The following is a 21,143-nucleotide window of genomic DNA, read 5'->3' as shown; positions in this document are numbered from 1 at the left end:
ACAATGCACTTCACACTACATTAGTAATAAAAATGTGAAGCTTTGAAGGACTGGCTTTTTACTGCGTCGTCAGAACTCCCACTCATTGTCAAATTAGCTTAAGTGTGATAGAGCAATTGGGGTGGCAATCAGGGTAGTCTGAAGCCATATTTTTGGCTTCTTGGCTGAGCTGTGGCTCCGGTCGCCCATGGCTCATTCCTTGACTGCCTAAAGGCAGGGGATCCCCCACTAGCCGCCGGGTGGCTAACCACAAACCTCTATGAGGCTGTAATTGCTTTGCTACGGCTAGTGCCGAATCAGACAAACTAGAACTAAAAACAATGTTATGTTTGGGAGCCAGGCCTACTCGAGAGAGAGGCAGCACACAGGAGTGTAAATTGACTGTGGCTTTTATAAATCTGCCCATGAGGAGCCAGATAAACCGATCTGGCTAAGGCACAGCTGCAACAATTATTCAGTTTGAAGGTGTGTGGGGCTGGCAGGAAAGACTCAACATGTAATCGTGGGATTCATTCAGTCACAATATACAGTTAATGGAAGAGTGTGTAAGGTGATTAATTTCAATATAGTGTAGCATAGTTTGACAACCTAATTGGTCATGAGAGACCTTTGCAACATGGTTTGCAGTGAAACCTTTAGACGTTGTGTTTGTGTGTGTGTGTGTGTGTGTGTGTGTGTGTGTGTGTGTGTGCTTGTGTAACATGCACGGAGGGGATGTCTCTACACACTGCCAGAAAAGCAACATGAGTCTGGACTGACTCAGCTGCTGGAGAATTCCAACTCCTGCTTCGTGTTTTTCTCTCTTTCGACTTTTATTCCATTAAGAGCCCTTTCTTTTCATCCACTCTTGGCTCTCTGAAAGGAACTTGCACAGCTTTCCAACGGGCGTTTACGAAGATTTTACGACGACAACAATGACTTTTGTACATTGTCATAACTTTGATTTATTTGCTTGGAGTTTGCATGAGAACAGTTCTCTGTTGTATGTCACACAGCAATGATGAAGTGATGCATTGGACCCCACATGCCAGTACGGGCCTGTATGGAAAGAAATGTCACATGTGGTCTGATTTGTATTGCTCCCCTAATGGCAAAGTGTTTCCCATCACATCATTATCCATTTAAACACAAAGACAAAACAGGCATTCATTCTAAATGTCTCCAGATATTTTATAATTACGATTAAGGGGGGAAAAAGGCACTTGAAGGGAGGCGAGAGCTTTTAAATTAGACAGCGGAGGGAAATGGATAGGCGAAAATGCCACCATGGGGCTGACAAAGTGTTCGAGATTAAGGGAATGAGTATGAGTGGAGAGTGAGAGGAGAAAATTGTAGAAAGTGTGCATGAAAAATGGCAAAGAGGGACCAATGAAAAGGAGACAGTATGTGAATGATATAAGGAGAGGGAGGGAGGGGGAGAAGATGAGAGGATGGCGTTCCATCACTCCCTCTGACGGAGTGGCTGATTGGTGTTGCCGTGCCAATGCTGAGCTGCTGAGAAACTGGTCATTGATGGATGGCTCGTTTACAGGGTGATGTTTATTTTGTCGTTAATTTACATATTTGTATGTATTTGCGGGGCGGTTGGCTTCTGCTTGCAAGGATCAGTCCCCATCTCAATATGATGGATCTGGCGGTCTGACAAAATGGACAGCTTAGTGACAGGGACATCCAGCCGACACTCTGTCCCCATGACGGATGGGCTCATGCTAACACAGAGCCCGATTAGAGAGATGAATTCCTGCTGCACCTTGACCTGTGGAGGAGGGGGCCACAGAGGGAGTGCAGCCAAAAGTATAATCATACCATACATTAACAGGACAAGAGCAGAAATAGAAACATATGGAAATACCCAATCATGATTGGTCTTTCCTGCTCATTATGCACAATTATGCATTCAAATCCCGATATCCACACACTCATCCATCTCGAGGCTGAAGGTCGGCTGTCTGTGCCCTCCTGCCACCAAGCCAGATTGAATGTCAGCCAGAATGTCAGACCATGAGAGATGGCAGCTCATCATGTCAGTGTTTACAGAGACACACTCACAGGTGTGATTCCTACTGAACAAAGCCTTGTTTTGGAAGCACTAACAGTCCCGGGAGAGCGCAAGTGTGCTTCCGCATACCTCTTCCATCAATGGGATGAGGAGAAAAAACTGTGCTGAAGATACTATGTATGGAGAGATGGAGGATAAAGAGGAATGATATAGAGAAAGGGAGGTGCAGGGAGGAGAGAAGGGGCGAGGGAAGGGGTTCCCATGGGGAGAGAAGCTGTCAGTCCCTAGGAGACTTCAAACACACTGCAGCCCTGTGATCAACCTGCTCCCTGGCTCTCTGCTGACAGCTCCCTGACTGTGCCGCTTAGACTCCTTCATGCGCACACGCACACACACACACACACACACACCATATACACACACATATACACTTGCTTGCTACTATACGAGCTCTCACACTCGCTGATTTCTCCACTCATACCAAAACACATTCAAATTCCATTGACATACGCACACTCATGCTGATTCTCACATTTAGGATGCACACTGCCAAAGTTCCCCTGTTGCAACTCTGTCAAGGGCATCACAGAGTCCCAAACTGTTGCTCCTGAACTATGGGCTGAACAGAAGCAAGGTGGTGCCGGTGGCGGTGGTGGTAGTGGTGGTGATGATGTTGATTATGATGATGATGACTTATCTAAGCCATTACTTCTTCTCTGCTCAGGGCTCAGGCACCCAAAGGCAGATCCCTCCTGATGATGAATTCATTAGTGCAGATGATGAAATGAGTTGTCAGGGGCAGGGTTATGTATGGGAGGTGATTTGTGTTCTCTGCGGCACAGTGTTAGATCAGACTCGAGATCGGCTGGGTCGGCTTGTTGTAAATCTCCCCACTTTGCTGGCATAGGACTTTCCCACCCCTCACGCCCAGACTGAGCCTCTGTTCTCTCCCTCACGTTTGCCCGGCACTTCCTCCCCCACCAATCGCACAATGACTTGAAGCTGCTAACAGGTGGCAAAACATTTGTGTGCTCGCTGGAGTCCAGAGGAATGCTGGGTGTTTATGCATCACAAGTCATGTAGCTTCTTTCCATGTGCAAAACGTCCATAGAAGCGAAAAGCAACGGCACCCCTCTGAGAATTGAAACAGAATGCAACATAAATACATTATTAATATAAGGAGGACCCACAGCAGACTCTGGACCTGTGCATTAGTGTTAGACATACCACCCAACAGCGCAGGTCTTGTGTCTCAGGTGCAGTGGTACAGTAGACCTGCTAGAGCACTGCTGCTGGGAATTTACTGGTTCACTTAGTGTACACGAGCTCTCTTGGAAAACATAGTCCCTTCTTTGAACTCCCACGGCTTCACTAGGTGTGCTTACATTTGTATGTTCAGTATGTCTGTACTCATACATACGTACATCTGTTTGTGTCTGTGTGTTTTTGCTAGAGCACACACGTATTTGTATGCACATGCTGAGCATTTGAGTGCTTTTTCCTTTTCTTCGTTCTATTTTCTGCATCCAAATGCATGGTAAAAAGAAAAAAAAAACAGGTCCAGGGTCACCAATAGATCAGAAATAGGGGAAGGCAGGAGCTGGACTGACTGTGATAGAGATTTCAAAGTGGTGTGTGAGATGTTGGCCAGTTTTTTTTAAATTATTATTTTATATTTTTTTATCCTGCAGGAGAGAGCAGCAGGCGTAGGCTGTTTCTCCCATGTGTGGTCTCTCTTGAGCAGAGCAATGTTATTTTCTGCCATGCAGAAAGGTTGGTTACATGCCAGAGAGATTGAGAGAGGAGAGAGAAATAAAGATAGAATAAAGACAGAGAGAGCTTTGACTCAAAGACTGCTCAGTTTGACACATTTCTGTGAACACTAGTGGGTTTGCATCATTTCAACAAAGAGGCACGCTGACTTTGAAATGTATCTTTGTTGTGTTGTGATATAAAACTCCTTATACTCTATACCTCCATATGCACCTTGCAAGTGTGTGGGCATCTGTGGGTTTGGTGTGCAAACTGCAAGAAAGTGATTTTACAAAGCCTTTTCCACAAAGTGCATGCCATCCGGGCTGCACTCTGAGGTCTATTCATTTTTAAAGTTCCCTTGCAGAGAGTATTAGAAAAAGTGGAAGTGCTCTCTGTGACTCTGTGAGATGAGGAAGCTTAGTGGTTCTTCTGGTTTCCCCCTGTAGGGTCCTGCCTGGATCTGGCCCCACACCCTCTAACTAAAAGCCTCAGAGAAGAACAGGAATGCTCCACTGCCTGGCCCTTTATTTTTTCTTTTTCTTTTTCTGTTTTTTTTTTTTTTTACGTTACATACAAGTTATCTGTGAACAACTCACCCAGATCCAATCTGACCTATATTTTGGCAACGAAAATAGTTGGTGACCTTCTCTGTGTTTCGCCCTCCTTACGAGAGCCAGGCTGTTGCCGTGATTAGTTCACTGCCTCCCAGCACTCCTCTGTCAGACCAGGCTCGGCTCCAGCCTCCTCCATAAACACATCGAGGTGCACACACATACTGTATATACACACACATGCAAAAGCAGCACAGGCACCATGCCTCGCTTTCCCCAGGCTTTCCACTGGCTCCTCACCTGTCGCCCCAGGTCTCTATCTCTCATACTCAACATGTGTGTCAGGACAGAGCCTGCGAGACCACGGCCTCACCAGTTTGTTTGTTTGCTGCATTGACGGGTGGGGAGCAGGGATGTGGGTGCAAGAAATTAGCACAAGTCAAATCAGATTAATTAATCCCCAGCTCAAACTATTAGCCGAGGAGTCGTGTTGAATTAAAAATCAAATTAGCCCTGGCGCCTGCCGTTAAAGCTGTGGTTTGTGCCTGCCAAGCAACAATGACACACACCCACAGAAGCCAGCCGCTCATGGGCTTCACTGATGGGTGGACGTATGGATGGATGGAGGGGTGGAAGAAGAAATGGGTGCTCAAGGACTGGAGGGATGGGGGAAGGTGGAGTTTTGTGACTTTGCCACCCAGTGTGGTAAGCTCCTCCTGGGGCATGGAGCTGGCTGTCCTCCCATGGGTGCTGCTCCACAGGCCTCACACCACTGCACTCAGCAGCCTCGGCTATGTCACTCCAATTAGGCCTTTCAGCAGCATTTCACCCTGATGGTTTACATAACTTACACACACATCTTGAGCCTGGGACTGAACCCAGCTTTAAACAAGCTTCTGTTTCTAAGCTTGATTCTATCAGAAACATAAAGGGAAGAAAAAGGGCAATTCTGTTTTTATACAACTCAATTTCATAGTTTTGGCCATCACTCCTATGAGTAATTGTAACATAGTTGATTGATTGATTGATTGATTGATTTATTGATTGATTGATTGATTGATTGATTGATTGATTGATTGATTGATTGCTGATTGTTGAGTCCTGAGAACGGGACAAAATTGCAAAAATAAAGTCCACTCTGACAAAAACTTGAATTATTATGAGCAGCAATAGGAAATAGTAATTACTTGATGCAAGTCTAGTTCTATGAACACGTGCATAGCCCTGCCATGTTGATAACAGTACTTGAAAATCTCTCTTTAAGGTAAATTTTGAACAGTTAAAAAATGTGGGATTTGGGATGTGGGACAATCATGTGATTAAGCAGGATCAATATTTTATTTTTCTGCCAGCCCTAATTACCATTACTAATAAAAATGACGGCTAGAACAATGAAAATAAGACATCTTTTTTTTAACAAACTGACATTTTTTTTAATCTCTTATGGCGCATTGTGTGCATTCATTTGCATGTGTACATGCACTTGGGTGTTCTATGTGTGTTTGCAAGTATGTGAGTGTGCCTTTGAGATGGATTGCAGGTCTGTGCAGAGACGTAGAAGTCTCATCTATCATACGGGGTGGGGCTCCAAAACACACAACACTTGTTTGATTCAGAACAACATTCATTTCAATTATGACACATTAGTTCAGGGGGGTATATTATGCTCCCACAGTGTTCCTGTATTCCATTTATCATTCACGCTTGTACGGCTTGTAGCTCTTGATCATTGAAAGGAAGCAGGACGCAGCCTCCAGCGATGAACTAAATGTTTGTTTTCTTCATACTTTTAGTTATTATTCAGTTATTGGTTTTGATAGATGCAACATGTAGACGGCACATTTCAGAAACCAAAGAAATTATTAAATTAATGGTGCATTTGTGTTAAATAATTGTTCATGCATGACCATATGTTGTTGTGTACAGTACTTTTTCTTTTTCATCTGGTTAGAGTCATTCTGGCAGCTCCAACAATAAGCCCTAGCTTTGTATGTTTGTGTGTTGTGTGGGTGTGTTTGTGTGTGTGGCCTTGCCTTCAGGAGTTTATGGATGATGGATGATGGATGCTGTGAGATACAATCGAAGCCTAAATGAAAGAGCAATTGTTCTGTGAATGCATGCATATGGGCAAAAATTGGTCTGGTGCTTAGGGACAGGGCATGAATACGTATATCTGTACACAAATGGCTTCTTTCACAGCACATTCAATTGAGCGTACTGTGCACACATGGAAAAACATAATAATGTAAACATGTATATGTATACATATGCACAGTAAGTCTCTCATATACACTCTTGCACATGCACACCTACACATACACAGCTCAGCAGACCTCCAGGTGTCCTTTACTGCCTGTTAAACTCTCTTTCATTCATATGGCAAACTGCTCCCCCACACATTTTCCCACAGAGTCTCTTACCCCATTTCCCCCTGGCCACTGGCATCTTTCACCACCCATATTAACACACAGCTTCCTCCTGGCAATGCTGTGCCGGACCCCTGCCATCACCACATCGCTGCCAACCTGTCTCCATGGTAGTGTGATTGGCAGATGCTGAGATGGATGCCCTGCTTCAACCAATAGCATATCAGAGTCAGGTTGTCATGTGCAGTGAGACCCCGCAGTGGCCCGGCTGACCAGCTGAGGATGGTGTTGAGCAGAGGCGGTGAATGCGACACAACGGGCACACACAAACGCACACACACATAGCATGGGATCATTCAGCAGCACAAAGCGTATGGGGTCCCTACTCTGGCTGTCAGTACTGTTGTGATGTATCATTTATGTCGCCATTGTGTGGCCTTCTCTTGAAACATGTTGACAGAGGCATTATTCTGGCTTTTGACAGATTCCCATACATTCACAGGCTTTTAATAACACATGTTAATGCTCCAATAGGTTTATGACAGGTTTTAAGAATTACCACATGAAATATGAGCCCTTAATGGGCCTGCTCTCCAAATTATCTGGGCTGGTATACATTGCATTTCTAAGTCTGAGCAAGTGGGAGAATGATCACTGCTTACAAGGCTATTATCTGTTTGTCTGAGCGTGCACATGCACACACACAACAGGCCTGGAGGACAAAAGATGGGGATCACAAACATTAATCTGCACTCTTTAAATGAGGCCCACTTTTCTGTGTTTAATCAAAAAGTATATAGTGAGTAGTGACAAAAAAAATTCTGAAGACAAAAATCAAATAACCTAATCTTTTTACAGCATATCACGCTAGTTCATAGGAATTCATTTCATTTCATTAACGCACCGAGCAAACTGCTGTGCACACACATGCATTATTCTGTTTGTGGTTGCTTATGTATACTGTATGTGTATACAGGGTCATGGAAGTGCATGTGCGCTTATGGTTGTGCAGTATATGCTTCAGCAGTAAACATGGATTCATTAAACGTGAATTCATTAATAACTAGAATGGTAATTGGAGAGCAGAGACCTCCACCAAGGCCAGTGTTGCCATCAAATAATCCTCAGATAGTTCCAAATCCCTAGATGGGAAGTTGTATTTCATTTTCATTTCATCGTATTTGTATTTTATTTATCAAAATGCCTAAACAACACCTTGATAACTGTTTCAAATATTTGCATGACAGAGAAGAGCAAAGGAAGGTGAGCCATGTAATGTGATCAAGAACTAATTATTCCTATAATTCCACAGCACATGAATGCAGCACAAATTTGCTATTTTGAAATGTTAATGAAAGTGAAATTTAATATGTGTAACCGCATTGTAATTTGGATCCACTCCAAAATGTAATGGGTTCTTTCTCGGCCCATTTTACACCCTTCAACTAAGTTTCATTAAAACTGAGCCTGTTGTTTTTCTGCAATCCTGCTGACAAACAGACAGAAAACCTGAAAACATCACCTCTTTGGCAGGGGTTACAATTGCTCCAGTGAAGAGGAAGTTGGACTGGTTTTATATACTAACTGTTGATGCCCAGATTCCTTTCACCTTTAAGACATCAGTGCATTTTTTAAATGAACTGAGTAACCCCTTGAATCACACACATACACACACACACACACACACACACACACAAACAAACACACACACACACACACACACACACACACAGACAGATCAGTCAAATAAATAGTTTTCAGTTTCACCCCAAGCCAGACATTGCTGAAGGACAATTGTGAAATGAGAGCAAAATCCAGTAGCTATTTGGTACTGACCAGATGTCAAATGGTGTGTATAAACTCGTAAATGTGCATATCAATTTGAATGGTGCCTCTCGAATCCTCGCAACTCTGCCACAAAACCCAACTATCAGCTCTAGTGCCAGTTAGACCGGCTCCTGCTGGTCCTACAGTGTGAAGTCGCTGCCAGGCTGAGCCATCGATTGCCCATCTGCTCCATCGGGGAGAATTCTCACTCCATCTATTTGACTTGTTTTGAGCTTGGCTGTGGAAAAGCTCATTAGCTTTGCAAAGTGAGATATAAAGACCGATAAAAAAGGCTGTGTCCAAACAGAGAGATGTTAAAGAGGACACAGACAGATGTGAATTGAAGTGTTTACATATTTAAAAGACGAGAAACCAGACGGAGGGGAAAAATGTGGAGAAGTCTTTGTTCCTGGAGACATGGGCGGACTGAATATGAATACATAAGACGCGACAACTTCCCACTTCCTTTTTATAGGGTGCTTAAAAAACTCACTACAATTACCAGCAGAGATTGATGTCAGGGTGACAGCCCTACAACCAACATATGACCCTTAAAATCCCGACACACCCATTTCCTGTGTGTCTGTGTATATGAGTTTGTGTGTGGGCATGCCCAAGAGTGCATATATAGGCCTTTTGTGTGTGTGTGTATGTGTGTGCTTATATTTATAAAACATGCTCTGCCCAGTCACACCGTGGGAGTTAGCAGGTCATCTTCCCTTGCCATTAATCACTGTCGACAGCTCATAAGTGCCAAATCTGCATGTGAAAGAGCTGCATGTGTGAGTGCGAGCATGCATGCACGTACGTATTTGCATGTGTGCACTTGACTGTGGATGTGTGGTTGCAGAAGTCCTCCAAGATCCCCCCTGTGGCTGCTTATTGAATTAGAAACGGCCTCTGCTGATACTTATCTAACATGCAGCATGAATGCATCACCGATGGCGTTTGTGCTGTAGCTACAACTTCTGTCATTGTCAGCTCATTAGATGAGTTTTGCAAGCGGCTGATTGTTTGCTAACGAGTCCAAATGTGGGGAACAAATAATCAGAGTTGATGAAGCATAAAATGTGGCCACTGAAAACTAAATGTTTTTAAGTGTTTCTGTTATTTTTTGGAAAGAGGTTACATGCAAAAATGCATCGATCAACAAATCATTGTAAGTGTTGATAAAAAAAAATTGCTGCAATTAGAGTAAGAGAATTTTGTGAGAAAAGAGGAGATAAACAGAGCACAAAATATTGCCACAGGAAAACAAGCACATGAGGCAAAGATAAAATCAGTCACATCTGTTAGGTATCAGAGATATAAAAAATAACTTTTAAAGTTGGTGTGACCCCGGTGAATGAGGACACACATGGGCCTTTCATTTCACAATGACGAAAGTTGTGTCTGTTCATTTCTCTGCTCATCTCTCTGGACAGAACCAGGAATGTTAGAGCTTTCTGTTTTTTTCTGTCCAGGTTCACTACAGCTTGTTGCTTTACTGGAACATTTGGGATTTGGATCTTGTTGAATAATAGTGATTTTTTTTTCTCTATTTCCCTCTCTCTCTCTCTCCACACCCGGACATGAAAGGGACTAGTTTCGTTATTTGCATTTTTACGCCTGAGTGTATTTTTCAAGTGGGAATAGAAATTCTGTGAGCAGTGTCGAGTCCCAGCGCTGCTGTGTCCTGGAGTGCATCAGTCTGCCTTTTCATCTTCACCCTACCCTAACTGCTCTCTGCTTCTCTTTAGCCATATCCTCAGTTCCTCCCTCTCTCTAACACTCCCTCTGTCTGCTGCTATTTTCTTTATAATGCTCATTTTTTGTTTCAAACATTGGATTCTGTGTTTGTTTTCAGTTAATCCAATATTTTTACATTTTCCTATTCAAGTTACAGTGGCTTGTGGTAATGAATTTGTCATTACTGTAAATGAAAAACTACTCTGTGTATCATTTTCTTTTATTTAGTGATGAGTGACAGCACTGTGTTACCATGAATGAGTGATTTATTGTTTCTGTCTTTCTGTCCAAACCGGCCACTGCCCATGTACCTTCTCCTTCTATCTCCCCTCTCAGTCTGCTGCTCAACTCCATCACCACACTCTCTTTCTGTTTGTCTTTTCAGCCTTTCCAGATAGTGTTTCCACTGCCACGACAGCTTAGCTTGTATTATGCACATCTGCAGGGATTCTCAAATTGCACCATGGCAATGAGATGAGAAAGATTCACAGTGCTTCTCCTTCTCTTCTCCTGCCACAAAATTGGACAATTAGTGCCAAAACTGTTGTCTTGATGGCCTTAGTTGCGGCAGTAAATGCGTGGCACAAAACAGCAAGGAAATTGTTGTGGAAATTGCACTTTTTTGCGTCAGAGGGGGTTAAAAGAGAGAAAGATGTATGGGTATGTCAATGCATGCTTGCCTGAGTGCTACGTAAGAACAGCACAGAAGCAATTTCTGTTTGTCTGTATGTGAGCGGTAAAGATAGGGTGCTGAGGAGATCTTTCCCGTGCAAACAACATTGCAATAACCCAAGACAGTTATGTGTTTATGTGTGTTTCCCCGTGTGAGTGTGTATGTGTTTGCTTAAGAGTAAATTGTGGTCATTACACGGAGAGGTTGTAGCCAAGAGGTGATTGGAGAACAGCAGTACTATTAGTGGGTGATTACATCTCAGTCTGTTATTACACACCAGCAGCTCCTCAGCAATGTAAAAGGCTGCTTTACTCGACACCTCGTAAATCTGACACACCAGGCCTGCACGCTGCATGCCCTCACACATAATGACACAATATGTTGTTGTCATGTGAAACCTTTTAAATCATGTGGCTTTGATGATTATTCGGTTTGAACTCTAGTTAAGGAGTTTGATGCGTCTCTAGGTGATGAGAACCATCGCACACCCCACAGGGTGAACAAATAAATGCACGGTGCTCCATTTAAAAACAAGCTTGTTTTTCTTAGTTTTTCATCCGACAGCGATGATAACTAGGTTTGTTTGTACCACACACATACACATATCGACATAAATTTCATGCAAACGAGCAAATACACACACACACACACTCACACACACACAAATGCACGCAAACAGCTGGCCGAGTCAAACAGAAACATTTACGGGGCTGTCGACATTGTGTGTATTTATGGATGCAATCTGGGGGGTCAAATTTATTACTGTCAGAAATGGGCGGAATTATTTCACTTTAAATAATTAGTTTTGAACCACACACGCAGACACACACGCACACACAATCTTTGCATATTGATTTGCACATTGATTCAGGGGATATTAAAGCTCCGATGTTATTAATCATTGCTGATTATGTTTTCAGTGAGCTGAGTTATGATTGAGGAGAGGAGAGGAGAGGAGAGGAGAGGAGAGGAGAGGAGAGGAGAGGATTGTGTTTGCAGTTTATAGAGAGCAGAGGCCAGCCGCCAGAGCACTACAGCTCAGAGCACGTCTTCATACACAGATGGGACATCACATACATTTTTAAAGGGGCTGAATGTGTTTGCTCCGTGAGCACTGGACCACAATATGTTGACTTAGTGTTGCAGAATGATGACCAATGCCCAGATTACCTGTCCGGGAGATGCACACTTGTCCGTGCTAATCCATACTGGAGTTGTGTTTGCAGTCATGTTAGGTTCTGCACAGTTTGGACGCCTCTTCACCGGTTAGTTACAGTAAATTTTTAAACCGCTCTGTATGTCTCCGATGTGATTGATGAGCCCGGCGGCGTCCTGCCCTTGCCCTCTGTGATATGAAGGAAAGATTGTGTGACATGATGTCATTCCATCGGTGCAATCATAGCCGGACACAGACCCTCATTAATAAGAGCACCGTTGTGTAGTGTCAGCTCGCAGGGAGGGAGAAAAGAAGGAGAGGGTCGAAGAAAAATAAATGATGAAAGGAGAGAAGTAGAGAGGGAAAAAAAGTGCAAAGCAAAAGAGAGAAGAGAGTGTGAGGCAGGAAGCAACGAAGAAGAAAAAGATGCCAGTGGATGGAAAAAATATTAGGAGAATGGCATGAGATCAAACGAGTGAGGGAAGAAATGAAAAGCAAATGGAAAGAAGGAAGGATGGGATAAGGTGGAGTGCATGTGCCAAACTGGAGACACTGGGTAGATGTCAGCTCCTCTTTCTTAGTGTTTGTTATGCATTAATTTCAGACTTATGCTGATTTGTTTGTAAGAAGTGTAACTTTATTATGTGTTGCCCTTTCCTTGCACTCTGTCTTGCCAAACATTATTGCAGTATTTTAATTGGGGACAAGCTGATAGGTTTTCCTTTGCTGCAAATCATCCTGCGCAGAATCCCATTTCTTATTTTAATGTGACTTACATTTCGCTCCTGTAAAAAAAACAACCTGAACAGACTTGCTTGAGATACTGTTGGTAATCCATCACAGTGAACATCATTATCATTGTGTTTTATGTTTGTGAATCTTTCTGAGTGTGCAGCAGATACATTTTTAAAGACTGCTGTTTGGAAACCGGTGAGAATTGGCAACAAAAAAGCAGTGTTTTTAATTCAAGAGACCATAAATTAAAGATTGAATTTTACACCACATCCATGTTTTATTAATTGTTTGTCTTTGGGTGTGGCTTTTTTTGACAATGCATTTTATGAGGGCAATATTGCTCTGGAGGACCCATCAACACACAACAGTAGCAGACTATAAAAACACTACCTTATAAATGGGCTGTCCAAGTAATGATAATGCAACTTTTTTTACAAAGATAAAAGCAGCCATGACATTTACTGCGATAAATGACTTACAACATACAAGTTTTATGTCTTTACATTTTAATACTCTAGTAAAATGAATGGAAACCAGCTGCTACTTGGAAGTCAGGGAAAACATTTAAAAAAAAGTTTAAGGTAGGTTTTTTTGAAAAATGTTTGCTGCAAATTAGATTATTGGATGACTCACAACATTTCAAATCTAGGTTACGCCACATAACTTTTTCTGTCTCTCTCAGCTAATCTTTGTGGTCTTCTCCTCTTCCCCTCTCTCCTCCAGGTGTGATGCCAGAGCGGCAGTTCGGGGGAACCCAGTTTGTTTGCAGTGTGGTTGCTTCCCACGTCAGCCACCAGCCCTCCACCAGCTTCAGCTTTGTCTGGATCGCTCCACCGCCTGGCACAGGCTGCGTCAACTTCCTGTAAGTCATATGTGAGTGTGTGTGTGTAAAAGAGAACAGCTGAGAGAGTGAGAGAGTAAGACAGATGAGTGGTTGAGACGCAGACTAGGACCTTTACAGCTGCCACGTGTCTAACCCAGACATGGAAGTCGTAAACTGTAACAATAATATCCGTTAGTGTTGTGCGGCTGGATATTGACCCAGTGAGCCTTAGTGAGGTTATCAGCTGACATCATGGGCGGTGTTTTCTCTGTCAGAGCCAGAAAGGATGTTAAAAGGCCATTCTCTCAGAGAAAGCAAGCATAATGACTGGAAAGAGGTTAAACTGGGGACAGAGATATAGTGTGTGTGTGTTAATACCCTCAATGTCTTGCTTGACATGGCCTCTGCAGTCGTAGGTGTGTGTGTGTGTGTGTGTGTGTGTGTGTGTGTGTGTCTGTCTGTCTGTCTGTCTGTCTGTCTGTGTAATATCTCCATCCTGTAATTCAATGGGCTCGGTCCCTCTTGTCTCATTGGAAAATGTGTGAGTGGTTGAACTGATCCGCCCATCCCCCCGAGGATGGGTGTGATAGAGACACACACTTTATTGAAAAACTCTGGTTCACATGATGCTCTTCTTCTGTGACATTCACTTAAACAAAAGTGAAGAGCCATGGCTTCTATAAGGGGCTTGACTGGGACTTTTTAGACCGTTCTCATGTTTTCAAATACCAATGCTTTGCTACAGACCTCTGTCCTCCAGACCTTCTCAGTCTTTATTCTACAGCAGACATTGCCTTATTATTTGAAAGCCCGGAGCAGGCACACTTTAGTGTCTGAATGACACAGCGGATGTTCAAGTAACTGTAATATAAACCCATCCGAAGCAATGTGGGATGTAGTATAAAGAGCAATAAAGTCTGTGCAGTGAGGACGTTATGGATGCGGAAGGCACCCTTTAGTGTCTGTATGACACACGGGGCTTTCAAGTAACTAAAGTCTGCAGAGGGAGGACAGTGTGGTTGGACCAACAAGATCTCCAACCTCAACAACAGAATAGACTGTTAGACCCATAACGACACATTTGCAGAACAACAGATCGTTGTAAAAATAGCACACACGTCATTGTACATACACGTACGTTCATTTCGTGGTTGTAAAAAAGGCTGCAGTTTCTGTGAATTTATGCTATTATTTTTTTGTTATAAAAAGCAGTTTAAACATTAAATAAATATACATGAATGCAGGAAGTGAAGTTGTTATGAGGGTGACATAAGTCATGGATGTTTTGTAAACAATGGAAGTGAAGTAAAAAAGTAAGGAAAAAGTGATTTACTTTGGTTTTCACACGGGACATGAACCCAATTCTCCTGGGTGAAAGTCCGCCGTTTGTTCGACCGCCTTCAGTCACTACTACTATGTCAACAAGATGGCGACGGAGATGAATCTAAAACTTAAACATCAGTTATATATTGCTGCCTGTATTTTTCTATATTGACGTGTTTGAGGGGAGACCAGTCTGGTTGGATGGATCAAAGAAACATGACCTGTATGTCAACATTGAATTATTTACATTGACTTCCTAACTTGTATAACAAATGTATGAATTTTAAGCCCAACCATGATCTTTTTCCTAAACAAAAACAAGTACTTATGTTTGAATTTACAATATTAACCATGTGTTCCATATGTTTAAAACTGCAACCGTAGTTGAGCATCATAATTTGATATGTAGGGCTACCCAGTTCACTAAAAAGTGACACAAAGGGATCCTTACCAAGCATATTTGTATGACAAAATTAAAGTGTGGAATGAGAACAAGTAATATTTGTACACACTGCAACAAACTCTGCTCCAGGACACTGCAGGTGATTTAGCTTTCTGTCTCTTAGTATCTGTTTTTGTATGTGTTACTTGCTGTGTTTCACTGAAGGTTACATGTTGTTTGATCAGCCCCAAAAAAGATCAAGCTTTTAACATGTGAGAACTGTCCCGGTCCTCCCCTTTTCTAATTTCACCCACCCATCCTCTGTTTTGTCTTACTCTCCATCATTTTCTCCACCTCTATCTGTTGGAAACATCCTCTAACTCTCTTTCCCTCTAGTTCTCTTGGCTGGTGATTTACAGCCACATGCTGATAATCAGTCAAAATGCAATTAGCAGCTGTTGCTGGAGAAGCGTAGAGGAAAAGGGAGGACTCCAGTAGCTCTGCCCCATGCAAAGTCACAGCAGCACCGCATCACATTACAAAGATCTTTGAGAAATTCACCCACAGATGTTGTAATATTTATACACTTGCATGAGTAATTCTCACATTTTTATGTAGAGTATCGCCAAGTGTTTTAAAATGAAATCTTAAAACGAGAACATCATTATTATCACATCATTTTAATGCTTGGATAGTCAAATTAAACTGCAAACGAATCCACTATTTTCTTTCTCCTTTTCTTAGTACCAGTCATCCTCTTTCAAAACTTGAAAGACATTGCAAATTGCATATAAATGTTTCATTTAACCACAACTAAATTAAACATTTTGGCAGTACACACAAAAATCCCTCAATGAATTCCTGGAGGGACATGATAGACTATCAGACAGAGACTTTTATGGACAGACTGACAGAAAAGGATTCAGCTGGGGAATTTGCTCAAGTGGAGCTGCCATTTAGACAATATCCACGGAGCCAAACAGATTTACTGGCTATTTTGTCTGCCAGCAAACACATTTACTGTTGAGCGTGTGTCAGCTTACGAGGATTGTGTGTTTCCTCAGTGTTTGTGTGCCGTCCATGCGTGTGCTGTGTGTTTGTGTGCGAGTGTAAACCACGGAGCAGCAGTGTGCCAGCGCTGATGACAGTGGGGCTGGCAGGGGGCCACGACTGTATGACAATAGGGGCCCCTGCGGCTGACCTTATCAAAGTCAGCCAGTCACACTCCAGCTGGCTGGAGACTGCTCCTTACACACACATGCAAACGCACACAAACACATACACACTCTTACTGCACCCTGTTCCAGTTCACAGCTCCCATCTCCACCAGTATATCCTCATCTCCAGAGCTGCCCTCCCTGGGTTCAGTGACGTGACTCTGGGTGGAATTCAACAGGCGAGGCCTTTGTGACCAAAGCCAGGGCCACCGTGGGTGTGATATCATTTTTTCCAGCTATGAATTGTCAGAATTATTACTATTGAGGTCCTGGTGGTATCAAACGGCTGTCAGTTTCATTCTCTGTCATATTTTCTTCTAGTTTTTTTTTTTTTTATAAATTAACTCACCCAAGAAGTGCAACTTTATAGCAAATCTTCCAATCCTTTTAAAAGTCAAACAAGGTAATAAAAAATATGGCTGTAGGAAAGATGACATTTCTCTTGACGGAACAAAATATAAGTAATGCAATGTTGTGCCCTTGCCCATAGTTTTCCTGCCCTGATTGATACAAGGACCATTTTGCACAGGCAGTGTCCATGAGTTTTTAAATTAAAGCCACAGACATCCTATGTCCTTCACTGGGCGAGAGCTGGTCCGCCGCTGCATTAATGTGGAGCCTGTGAGCAGTTTTATGGGCGATATTGTGGGAGTGTTCCTGGTAACAGATCACTAGCAGGAGTGTGATAGACTGCAGTGACGTGGGCATCCAGAGGAACTCATTTTCTGGGCGGCTGTAAATTGCCACCTAAAGAGAAGGGGAGGCCTTGAGAGGACGTGGCTGGGTTAACATTGGACCTAATGAGTAGCCTTGGGCTTCTCATAGAGACCCTAAAGAATGCCTTGTGTGTCCATATCTGGCCCATCCATATGGATAAAATCAGAGTAAAAAAACAACCAAAGACTACTTTTCATGAACTTGGAACAGTGGGATCTTCATTTGCATTCACGTCTGACATCACAGCACCAATTTTTATGCAATCTGTCTGCTATGAATCTCTGTATGTAAACTACTAAAAATCAATAGTGTTTCTGAAAATTGATACAGCATCACAATACATTACATCACAATACTCAAGTGTATCGATATTTTCCTCCGCCCCGACATGATACACTCTTTCGAGTTATACCCGCGTCTACCATGGTGAAGCTATAGGCTGGGAGCAAACCTTCTCTTACACACAAAATGCAAAGCAACTCATGCTTTAATAATTGCATAAAACACAGTTGTGCCCCACTTTATATTCTTCCTGCTCAGACATGACAGTCCACACCACTACATAATGTACTGAATGCTTTGCTGCACTTAGCAGAGGTGAGAATGGTTAATAGCTTCCTCTGGCGAATCCAAAGATGCACTGGTGTGTCTCGTCCTTTCTTTGCCTTTATTCTGCTTCACTTACAGCCTCCAGGCAGTCGGCACAGTGTGTGTGAGCGTGTGCGCACGTGTGCATGTGGTTTTATAACAGCTACCTTTAGAAAAACATATTTAAACACTCTTAGCACTGTGAGTAACTCTTGCTACATGAGTGTGCTGTATGCACACATGCAGTCCTGCATAAACATATCCTTGTGTGTTGGTACACGTGTTTGTGAGATGTGTTTTTGAGCTGTGGTGTTTTGTACTGTCTCCCTGTGGGACTCAGACAGTTGCCTGGTTGGAGATTGCTTTAATTATTGCATGTGAGCCCCCCTCCCAAAAGTGTTCCCCTGAGGAGACAAATGTCTGCGTATCTAATGGCACACTGTTCCTTTATGTCATTGCATGCTGTGTGTATATATGCATTTCTTTGCAAACACTTATTTACTACTACTCTTACTATTTGTTCTTTTTCTCCATCTCTGCTACCCGTCGTTCCTCTGTGGAGTCCCAGACAGATTGACGCCACTTGTAGGAGCAATTAGGAAGAAAAATAGTAATAGAGGGAGGAAGGGCAGGTGGGCGCCCAAACAATCTCTTGTCTTGTTAACCGTAATTGAAAAGGAATGGTTCTTGTGCTGTATTTATGTCTGCTGCTGTTGTGTTGTTGATACTGCCATCTGTTCAAAGTGGGCAGGTTGGAAGTTTGTGAAACACAAACTACGGTATTGCATAGTAAGTGGTTGTCTAGAGTCCACTGCTGCGTGTGCACACAGCCTGTAGAAAGAGCATCCCTCTCAGCTAACTTGACTTGTGCCTTAAAGGCTGTAAATCTGCGTCCAACTACTCATTAAGGGGCCTAAAAGCAGTAAATATGTATACTCTCCCAAATCTTCAGGTGCATGTCTTTTTCTGAAACATGAAAATTCAATCATTAATAAAGCAGTCAGTTAAAATCTGGTTTGACCTTTCCATTTTATGATAATAATGTGTCTTTAAGCTCATCCAGTCTGGTGATTCTGACAGGCAGGATGATGGACAGCTTGCTATATTAATCAGAGGTCAAAGGTCAGAGTTCAGACATGAAGCCGACAGATGACCCATCTCACCCAGCACCTAATTTCTCCTGTTATTAGTCTTCTCCATTGATTTCCTATTATTCAAGTCGATCTCTCCATCTGTTTTAACATAGAATCAGTGGTTAATGAGCTCCCCTCATCATTAAAGCTCCATAGTCTCCTGTGGCTGTGTGACAGATTCACTGGAGACACTGGGCCAGGGAACATGAGTGATTGGTTCAAGGTAATCGCATTTTGGCATTGTAGATATAGAAATATGGGGTAGAAATGTGAGGCATGACAGTGCACATAAATCCAATCCACTTTTTTTCCTCTACAAACCGACCAGAGCTGCAAATCAGACACAGTCCACTCATATAATTCCAATTTTCATATATCACACATTCACCTATAAGACAGCAACTCTTATATCTCTCACATTCATGTTTTTAACCTTTCTTAAACTTTGAAACATGTCAGTTTCTCTGAATTTAACAGTAAATCAGACTTTTAGAGGCCACCCGATTCCTGCGCTCCTCAACAAATCACAACCCCCCGGACCCTCCTGTTGCTGTTTATCCTAAAGGTCTCTGCATCCATGATGTTGTCTTATTTCCCAAGGGATGGTCCATGACCCCTGTAATTATACACATACACCTGTGTACACAGAGACACACATGCACACACATATGCATGCCTAGCACGCTGATCAATATTGCCACAAATTGTCCGCATCACATCTGAGCTGCACCAACATCACACACTCTCATCAGCAGGTCAGCATCCCACCTGCTGGGACAGCGACCTTCTTATCAATTCTAGATGAAATAGAGCGTGCAGATTGAAAAAAAAGAGAGAAAAAAGTAAAGCACTTGATTATGAATGCAGCAAGATGAACCATGCTCAGGGGAGAGGGGGTCTGCTCCAGATGTATTTTGTGAGAAATGATTGGTTCACATTCTGCGCTGTCTGTCCCTGCAAATGTGCTGCGATGTGACTGACAAGATAAATTACAGACATGACTTGTTGCAAGGATTCATCTCCCTGTTGTTGACTCTGTGTCAATACTTCTCTTTCTCCCTCTCTTGTCCTAGTCTGACCCTTGCTGAGAAAGTGAGGAAGGTTTTTAAAAGGCTGATCTTCTTCAGATATCAATTTATTTTTTGAGCTCAGAATCAACAACAGAAACAGCCCTTTTTAGAATCAGCCCTATTTTTTTCTCTTTCTCACATACGTACGCCTAACTGCTGTTGTTTTCCTAATCCTCCTAATTATATCTCACTAACAGTAGTCAAGGTCAATTGCTCTTCTCCTGGCTGTATACTGAGCAGTAACTGTGCTTCTTCTGGCCGTATTTGGAGCCCTAACTCTCTATGACCCTGTGCTAACAAGCAGGTAATTTGCCAAACAACTCCCAAATCCCTCCTCTGTGGAGCTTCATTAAATTTGCATGTTCTCCAAGAGCCTTTTTCAATTAATTAATTTAGGGGCAGAGGGAGGGGTAGTGGTGCGGCGGAAGAACTAATGTGATTCCACGAAAGCAGTCGCACCATCTCAGGCCCAGATTGGTTTTAAATCATCAAGGCTGGGTTGAAATCAAGTAACTTTACATTTCATCAAAGCTCTTTTAGTGATTTTCTGGTGATAACTGAATGAGTGGATCCTTGTTTTCCCTCATCACCTGCCTCTTTCATTGTCCTGTCTTTTCTTCTCCATCTTCCTGCCTCTCCATTCTTTTACCCGCTATCCCCTGATTGCTGTGCCATAACCACAGCTGGTCCTCTACGTGGATGATAAATCAACCAATTAGGGTGTATTATTTTAAGGGCTAGGTCCAAATGCACCAAATCAGTGCTGGCGACTGCAACTACACCCCACTGAAACTCCTCATATTAATCATGATTACCAACAAGCCTAGTGAGCTGGGAGGGAAAATGAGCTTTTAATTGGGATTTGAGGAGAACGGGATGGGAGAATCGTCTAACGAGGGAAGAAGAGCGAGGCAGCGTGTGTGTTCTCCACCCTCAGATGTAATAGTTTGCGCAGAGAAAGAAAATCAGTTTTTTTCTCTCCGGTCTAAAGTTTGTTTGTGTGGTCAGTATTCGGTGCATATTCATGTAATCGCTATATTTAACTACATGTATATGGCTTTAGGGTAAATCAGCCGTCAGTGTTCCCCCCGCTGTGTGTG

General features: G+C 42.8%; 1 protein-coding gene across 2 annotated transcripts in view; it reads left to right on the top strand.

The window, feature by feature from the left end:
* reln (reelin) overlaps nucleotides 1-21,143 on the top strand; it is a 98,504-nt gene that overhangs the window by 23,775 nt on the left and 53,586 nt on the right. For both annotated transcript variants that reach the window (XM_059334864.1, XM_059334863.1), the window contains exon 3: nucleotides 13,514-13,652. In XM_059334864.1, the coding sequence (XP_059190847.1) occupies nucleotides 13,514-13,652 (139 nt within the window). The remainder of the gene's footprint in view (nucleotides 1-13,513; nucleotides 13,653-21,143) is intronic.

Source organism: Centropristis striata, chromosome 6 (assembly GCF_030273125.1).
Source record: "Centropristis striata isolate RG_2023a ecotype Rhode Island chromosome 6, C.striata_1.0, whole genome shotgun sequence".
NCBI lineage: Eukaryota > Metazoa > Chordata > Actinopteri > Perciformes > Serranidae > Centropristis > Centropristis striata.
The sequence above is the reverse complement of the archived record's forward strand: the minus strand, read 5'-3'. Positions and strand labels throughout refer to the sequence as shown.